The 8,976-nt window shown below is 48.8% G+C and overlaps 1 protein-coding gene across 1 annotated transcript; it reads right to left on the reverse strand.

The window, feature by feature from the left end:
* Positions 1-3,262: 3,262 nt before the first annotated feature.
* LOC308605753 (F-box only protein 27-like) lies at positions 3,263-6,976 on the reverse strand (the record flags this gene model as incomplete). The annotated part of the gene is made up of 5 exons (XM_081216032.1): positions 6,338-6,976; positions 5,926-6,021; positions 4,286-4,421; positions 3,487-3,615; positions 3,263-3,322 (listed from the first exon to the last, which is right to left on the reverse strand). The coding sequence occupies exons 1-5, from the start codon at positions 6,766-6,768 to the stop codon at positions 3,263-3,265; spliced, it is 852 nt and encodes a 283-aa protein (XP_081072158.1). The 5' UTR covers positions 6,769-6,976.
* Between the last annotated feature and the right edge of the window lie 2,000 nt (positions 6,977-8,976).

An 8,976-nucleotide genomic window follows, 5' to 3' on the forward strand; every position in this document is an offset into this window, starting at 1 on the left:
AGATATATATATATATATGAAATACATAGATACAAAACACTAAACACACACACACACACACACACCAAGAGATTATTACCAAAAATCGAGATGTTGATGATCTCTGAGTAAGCTGGAAGGGGAAAGATGGGGCAGGACCCACAAGGGGCTTCTAAGGCACTGGCAATGTTCTATTCCAGAACTTAGTTGGTGGACACATAAATATTTATATTATTTTTGTTTAAAAATAAACACACATGGGACTTCCCTGGTGGCACAGTGGTTAAGGATCTGCCTGCCAATGCAGGGGACACGGGTATGAGCCCTGGTCCAGGACGATCCCACATGACGCGGAGCAACTTAAGCCCATGCGCCACAACTACTGAGCCTGCGCTCTAGAGCCCTCGAGCCACAACTACTGAAGCCCGTGCACCTAGAGCCGGTGCTCCGCAACAAGAGAAGCCACCCTAATGAGAAGCACGTGCACGGCAACGAAGAGTAGCCCCTGCTCGCCGCAACTAGAGAAAGCCTGTGTGCAGCAACGAAGACCCAACACAGCCAAAAATAAATAAATAAATAATAAACACATATAACATCCACATTTTTGACACGTAGGGTTTCCTAGGAAACAGACTTTGAGGTAGAGATTTGCAGCCCAAACAGCTGGTTTCTGGGAAGAGCTCTCTGGGGCAACATTTATAAGGAAGAGAGGAGGCGGGAAAGGCACAGGGAGAAGTTGACGTGGTTGCAGCAGGGCCTCAGTCCATCCTACGGGGAAACTGGAGTGGGATGGCCTTCTGGGTTGTCCCTAATTGAGTCATGCAGCCAGGCTTTTTTTTTTTTTTTTTTTTCGGCTGCGCAGGATCTTCGTTGTGGCATGTTTAGTTGTGGCATGTGAGATCTAGTTCCCTGACCAAGGATCGAACCTGGGCCCCCTGCACTGAGAGCGTGGAATCTTACCCACTGGGCCACCAGGGAAGTCCCTGGAGCCAGGCTTTTGTCCCCTCATTGACCAGACGTGGAATATGGGCTGCCCCTAGGAAAGGGACATAAGCTTAAGTGAGATGGTTCTCTTCAGATGAGGGCATTCCCCAGACAGACGCTCAGCTCTAAGCCATCAGCTGCCAACACCCCAGATAGCTGGTGGAAAGAATTCCTCCATCCTGAAGAGGGGATTCGGGTGGCATATCATAGCAATCAGTCCACTTTCCTACCTAGGACAATTCACGTCAAAAAAAATTTTTTTAATCTACTAATGTGACACACCATATTATCAAATTAAGGGAGATGAAACATTAGATGGAGTTCAACACTCATTTATAACAAAACCTTTGTGACCAAGTAGAGGTAAAAGGGAAGCATCAGCGTGATATAAGGACCCCACTGGAAACCTTAAAAATATCCAAGTTAATTAGAAAACTTCCCTGTAAAAAACAAAAACGAAATTTCAGCCAGTCTGCTGGATTAAAGATCAACATACAAAAATATCATTAAGACTCCTCTAATAATAGCAATGACCAATTAGAAAATATAATTCTTAAAAAAGTTTCCATTTTCTTTTTTTTTTTGCAGTACGCAGGCCTCTCACTGTTGTGGCCTCTCCCGTTGCAGAGCACAGGCTCGGGACGCGCAGGCTCAGCGGCCATGGCTCACAGGCCCAGCTGCTCTGTTGCATGTGGGATCTTCCCGGACTGGGGCACGAACCCATGTCCCCTACATCGGCAGGCGGACTCTCAACCACTGCGCCACCAGGGAAGCCCAAGCCCTTCCGTTATTTAATCAATGTGACCTTCATTATTCCAATGGTTTTATTGTAGTTATATAGAAGAATGTCTGTATTTGTAGAAAATACACGTGAAAGGATTTTGCAGTGATGTTGATGGTGCATCAAGTTGGAAATGTACTAAATGTTTCAGGGCGGAAAAGCTCTATATGTATAACTACAATGTATCCTGTAAATGCCTGTCTCATATTCCTCATATCCAAATTCCTCCAGTTGACCTAAAAATATCCTCCAGAGCTAAATTGTCTGAACCAGTATCTACTCCAGGACCACACACTACATGTGGTCATGATTCTTAGGTCTGTTTCAACCTGTCACATTCCCCTTTTGATGATACTGGCAAAACACTGTCCCCAGTGGGTGTGTCCCATGTTTATACTGCAGGTGGGTGGGGCAGTTCAGGGTAGTTACATCAAAGGCAGCAGCAGGCTTCACCTGCATTACATCAGGAGACTGGAACTCCTTAGGGATCCTGCAGCAGTGAGGCTAGCCACGACCCCTGGACTGGGGTGGGGACAGCCGGATCCTGCTATTGCATGGCTCTCTCTCACCTTCATCGTGACTAGAAGGTCACAAATGTGGTGTCACTGTGACACTGTACCCACATCCACCACCTGCCTAATGCTCTTAACCCTAATTGATAATCTCTGACTCCATGATTTCCTTATTAGGGCTTGGGAAACAGGGTGCTAACACTTCCATGCTCTCAGACGGAGAACACCTTCTATAGGTGTTTTCTGTACAGTTTTCCCTCCTCAACTGGGAGAAATCCTTACTGTGAACCAAGTAGTCACCAATGCAGAAACATTGTATTTCTATTAAAAAGACATGAGATTGGCAAATATTGGCAAAATAATACCTTTATTACCTATGATTGGCAGATATATTTCTGACTCATTCTTTCCATGTTTGAAAAGAATTTCAAAATAACAAAATAAGTTTATACACCATAAAATTCAGGGTAAGGCTGGACTCAGGGGACCACTTGATTTTTCACAGGGTGGGCAGAACCCTCTGTCTCCATACATTTTTTTTTTTTTTTTTTTTTTGCGGTATGTGGGCCTCTCTCTGTTGTGGCCTCTCCCATTTTTGGAGCACAGGTTCTGGACGCGCAGGCTCAGCGGTCATAGCTCACGGGCCCAGCCGCTCCGTGGCATGTGGGATCCCTCTGGACCGGGGCACGAACCCGCGTCCCCTGCATCAGCAGGAGGACTCTCAACCACTGCGCCACCAGGGAAGCCCTCCATACATTTTTTTGAGGTAGTTTGACTTTCAGCTCTGAGTCCTGATCCCAGTCTTGCAACGCCATGGGGTTAAGTTCACCACCCGTGGGGGCTGGAATTTTCTCAGCCATAGGAATGAACTTCTAGGAGACAAGAGTAGAGGGCTCTGGAGCTGAAACGGAGGGCCTGGTGTGGGTGGAGGGTGAGAAGCCCTCTCACGATCCAGTGTTTCCCTGTGCTTATCACTGCGTATCCACTCAGTAAAACAGGGGCTGCCTTAGAGCAGCAGCAGCCAGTAAATCTGATGGAGGAACTTTCTTATAGTAGCTTCCAGAATCTGAAGACAGGGCCCAGTAGGAACTTTGACCGGATCCAGGAGATCCCAGGATGCCAGGGAGCTACAAGCCTTTGATTACTGAGATGGCCCAGCCAATGGGCCCAGCTCCTGGGAGGCACGGTCAGGTAGTTTTCAAGGACAGCCCTCGACTAGGACAGACAGACCTGCACGATGACACTGGAATTCGTCACAGAGACTCCATACTGCTCATTTCTGAACTCCAAGTCCCAGATGCAGCATTCAAAAGACACAAAGCGAACGCCCTTCTTGAGGTTGGAGAACACGTGGCTGACCTGTAGGAAGGAAAAGAGCTAAGCCTCATTGTGACATACACTTCCTCTCAAAAGCTGAGTTGGGGTCCTCAGGCAGGTGGTATTTTCCATAGATGGCTGTGACAATGTCTCCACAGGTACTTCTAGAATCATGCCACTCCTTAGCCAAGGATAGAGTCTAATTCCTGTTCCCTTGAATCTGGGCAGGTTTCCTTGTAACCAAGAGTGTGGTGGAAATGACGCTGAGTGACTTTTGCTAAGTGACTTCCGAGGCTGGGTCAGAAAGGCAATGCAGCTTCTGCTGGTTTCTCCAGAAGCCTCATGGTGGAGGCTGGAGCCACCAAGAAGCAGCTGACTGCCCTAAAGCTGCCATGCTGTGAGGAAGCCCAAACTAGACCAAGCAGAGAGATCCCATGGCCAAGCTCTGAGACTAAACCAAGAGATGCTTGGCCAGCTACCAGCTGTACACACACTCACATCCTGCCCTGCCCTTCGGCCCCAGCCAGTGTCTGAAGGCAACTACATGAGAGAATGGAGCCAGAAGCACCCAGCAGAGCCCTACTCAAAGAAACCACGAGAGGTGATAAAATGAGTGCTGATGCTATTAAGCCACTATATTTGAGGGCAATTTTTTATGCAGCCATAGATTATCATAAGCCCCACTGTCCTTTCCCACACCCCAGAAACTCACCCGAGGAGAGACGCTGTTTATCCACTTCCAGATGGGAAAAGGCAAAGGAGAGAAATGATCCAGGATGGCCTGGTTGGCATCTAGAAGTTGGACAGTTAGCTGATATATACAGTCAGTTCCTTGTTGGTCGTTCCGCCTGTGGGAGAAGGGAGACCTTGAAGGCTGGACTTGCCATCCTATCCCTTTGGGGGTCTGCCTGCTTCACCTGAATGGCCTTCCCATGTATGCAAGTACAAAACATTTTTGTGATCCCCGGGACTGGCACCATTAGTGTCACTTAGGAGTTTGGCCCTTCTGCATACCCAATGAATCCATCTGCACTAAACTCTCTCCCCAGCTGGTCTGCACGCACATTCATTTCAGAAGTAATGACCTAAAGCCATGCTCTTCAGGGTACCTCCTCCCATATTATTTCTCACTCTATATTTCACTGGTGGCAAAAGATGTCATTTCCAATGTGTACAACGGTGATGTTTTAAGATACAATTTTCTTATTAGCCATTTACAAGGATCCAGAGGAATCTAGATAAATTGGTGATGGGATATCCAGCAATATTCAAAGACACAACATGCAATGTCCTTCAATGGTAAATGGATAGATTATGGTATACTCATGTAATGGAATATTATAAAGCCATGAAAGTAAACTAACTGCAGCTACATACAATTATGGATGAATTTACAAATGTGTTATTGATTGAAAGAAGCGAGATACAAACTATATACTGTATGACTCTATATGTATTAAGTACCAAAATGGACAAGACTTATTATCTATGCTAAAAGAATTCAGGATGGTGCTACCCTTGGGTTGAAAGTGATGGGGAATGGTGCATGAGGGATGCTGAGGGTGGGGTTTGCTGGCAACATTCTGTTCTTGATTTAGTGAATGTATTCACTTCGTAATAATTCACTGAGTTGCACAACCAAAACATGTGCATGTTTTTTTTCTTTTTTCTTTTTTTTTTTTGCAGTACGCAGGCCTCTAACTGTTGTGGCCTCTCCCGTTGCGGAGCACAGGCTCCAGACATGCAGGCTCAGTGGCCATGGCTCACAGGCCCAGCCGCTCCGCAGCATGTGGGACCTCCGTGGACTGGGGCACGAACCCGTGTCCCCTGCATTCGGCAGGCGGACTCTCAACCACTGCGCCACCAGGGAAGCCCAACTTTTGTTTTTAATTTAATCCTTTATCAAACGATTGTAGCATGGCTGTGTGGCTTTGAGCAATGGTGTACCAGTTGATTGTAATAATCAGTGACTCCTCAGTTTTGTCATACATCACCCAAAATATCTATAACTCCCAATGTCTGGGTCACACTCTATACCAATTAAATAGAGTGTCTAGGCTGAGAGAGCCAGGCATCAACATCTGTGAGAAGTTTAGAGCCAACTACGAAGTTAAAGGGCACAATGTCAACTAAGCCCGTGCGCCACAACTACTGAAGCCAGTGCGCCTAGACCCTGTGCTCCGCAACAAGAGAAGCCACAGCAATGAGAAGCCAGCGAACCACAACGAAGAGTAACCCATGCTCTCCACAACTAGAGAAAAACCCATGTGCAGCAATGAAGACCCAACGCAGCCATAAACAAACAAACAAACAAACAAATAAATAATGTGCTGTTTTTATCATCACACTCACCAGTCAGAGACACAGATCTCAATCTTTCCACTGTCCAGAAGTTCCGGCCAGAAGCCCTCCTTTTCCAGGTCCAACACTTGCTTCTTGTGATATCCCCTAGGAAAGAGGGAGAAAGGTCAATGAGGACCAGGCAAGTACTCAACAACCGCCCTTGGGGAAGAGGGACATTCACCTGTGGGCAGACAGGAAGCTGGTCAGCACATAGGCACTAGGTATGACCTCCAAGTTTTCCTCCTCCGCCGCCCAGCCGTCTTCACTGCTCAGCACCGTCCATTTCAGGAAACCTTCTGTTAAATGAAAACGTTTTTCCCCAAGTTCTTTGCCATCCCACCCGCCCAGGGATAAGTCCCCTGGGGTTTCCCGTGGGGACCTGCACCTCCCGCTCCTCCCTTGGGATCCAGTTCCACCCCACCCACGGAGTCCAAGCGGCCCCCGCATCCGGCCCCTCCCACCTGCTTCCTTGAAGAGGACCCCTTTCCTGGGCTCCCCACCTTCGCCCTTGGGGTTCCGGAGGAGGTTGCGTCCTATGGGTCGGAGCTCGCAGAAGCGGCCCAGGACGCAGGGCCTGGGGTCGTCGGCGGGGGGCAGGCAGGTGCGGAGGACGGGTGACAGGGCGGCGTGGTCTCGGGCCAGGATGCTCAGCCACAGGGCCTGGCAGTCCACCAGGTCGCGCCAGCGCCTGCACACCCGGCGGCAGCGCCCGAGCAGCACGTGAGGGGGCACGTGGCTCAGCACCAACTCGAGCAGCTCCGTGGGCAGCTGGCCCAGACCCAACAGCTCCTCGGGTTCAGGCTCCAGCGCGGAAACACCGACTAGCCCGTTCCTGGAAGCCGAGGCACCCATGGTCTCCTCACCAGGCTCAGCTGCCACTGTGGGAGAGCCAGTGTCAAAACGTCAGGGACCTGCAGCCATGACAGCCCCGCCCCTGCCGGCCACACCCAAGACTGTCACCCCCCAAAGCCCGTCAGCTGCCTCCCCATCCTCAAGTCCCCAGACTCCCAACCCGTCCTTGCCGGCGGACCACTGCAGCCCCCTGCAGCCAACCCCCTCTGTGGCCTCACTGACTCCTTGGGGTCCTACCCTGCATCTCGGCCAGTGCTCCTGGAAGGCTGGCCTTCGCCTTGTTTCATGTGCCCCCATCTCTAAGTCTGCCCTTTTTATAGGCCTGCTCCTCCCTAATACCCAGCACCACCCACACCCCTGCCCCTCCCCCTGCCCCACCTTACCTGTCTCCCCAGTCTCTGCCTGCCCCTCCCTTCTCACTGTCGTGCCCCCTCCTCCCTTCACCCTGCACCAATTTACAAGCCAGCCCTTCCCATCTTCCCACCCCCGCACCCCGCCGTATTCTCTAGATACCCCCTCCATCGGACTGTATTTGGACTGGGGGGTTAATATGGAACCGAATGCCACACGGAAGATTTTGTCGGACATTTATCAATACAAATGTTCTAGAAATTATATGAAGTTTCTAAAATTTGAAATATCCTGTTATGTGGTCAGTCGTAATTCTAGTTATTATCTTAAAATGTTGTATGTCACAGAAACAGCCAGATTTCCTTGACAATTGCATGGTAATCGGTCTTCAACCATGTTTTTTAAGTCTTTTGTCATTCATAGACAGTTATTGTCTTACACTGATGCGTTTACAAACATGCTTGTAGAGGACTTGCTTTTACACTACAAAACTAAATTAGACTTGGTAGCAAAGGGACTTTCACTTTGTATGATGGTTATTGCAGAAATGACTCTTTTATTTATTTTTATTTATTTATTTTTGGCTGCGTTGGGTCTTCCATTGCTGCGCGCAGGCTTTCTCTAGTTGCCGCGAGTGGGGGCTACTGTTCGTTGCGGTGCGTGTGCTTCTCACTGTGGTGGCTTCTCTTGTGGAGCACGGCTCTAGGCGGGTGGGTTTCAGTAGTTGTGGAGCCCCCCGGCTTAGTTGCTCTGCGGCATGTGGGATCTTCCCGGACCAGGGATGGAACCCGTGTCCCCTGCATTGGCAGGCGGATTCTTTTTTTTTTTTTTTTTTTTTTTTTTTTTTTGCAGTACGTGGGCCTCTCACCGCTGTGGCCTCTCCCGCTGCGGAGAACAGGCTCCGGATGCGCAGGCTCAGCGGCCATGACTCACGGGCCCAGCCGCTCCGCGGCACGCGGGATCCTCCCGGACCGGGGCACGAACCCACGTCCCCCGCATCGGCAGGCGGACTCTCAACCACTGCGCCACCAGGGAAGCCCGGCAGGCGGATTCTTAACCACTGCGCCACCAGGGAAGTCCCAGGAATGACTTCTATGGAAGGCTTCTGAGGAAGTGGTAATAGGGTCTCCTTTAACTGTCTCACCATCAGTTGAGTCTCTTCTAAACTCTCAGCACGCTCAGCACAATTCAATAAGCCAACTAACTTCTTATGAAGTATTGTTGCTTTCTGCACCTAATACTACCCTGGTTTTCCTTTTTCTTTTCTTTTTTTTTTTTTTTTGGCTGCGCCGTGACAGACTTTTAGTTCCTGACCAGGGATCGAACCTGGGTGCCCGGCAGTGAAAGCACCAAGTCCTAACCAGGGAATTCCCTGGGAATTCCCAGTATTACCTGGGTTTGATGTAATAACGTTAATCTTGCAACTTTGCTTCCAGCATCACAGCAAGAAAAAAATCATGATTGCATTTTGTTAACAGATTATGTTCTTACTCCCAGGAATGACTTACAAGAAGTCCCTGTTGATAACACTGATGTAATTAGATTTACAGATGGGTCGTACTTAAGGGATGAGCAGGGACATTACCGAGCTGGATATACAATAACGCCCACAGTGGACATAATTGAAAGCTCTTATTTACCAGAAACGAAGTCAGCACAACATGCCAAATTAATTTCCTTAACTCCAGGATGTCAATTAGTTAAAGACCAGGTAACAAATACTTATACTGACAGTTACTATGCTTTTGTAGTGGTACACAACTTTGGAATGCCATGAAAACAATGAGGTTTTTAACAACTTCAGGGCAACCTATAAAAAAAATAGAAAACTGGGCTTCCCTGGTGGCGCAGTGGTTG

The sequence above is a fragment of the Mesoplodon bidens genome, assembly GCF_964165515.1.
Source record: "Mesoplodon bidens genome assembly, chromosome: 18".
NCBI classification, from domain to species: domain Eukaryota; kingdom Metazoa; phylum Chordata; class Mammalia; order Artiodactyla; family Ziphiidae; genus Mesoplodon; species Mesoplodon bidens.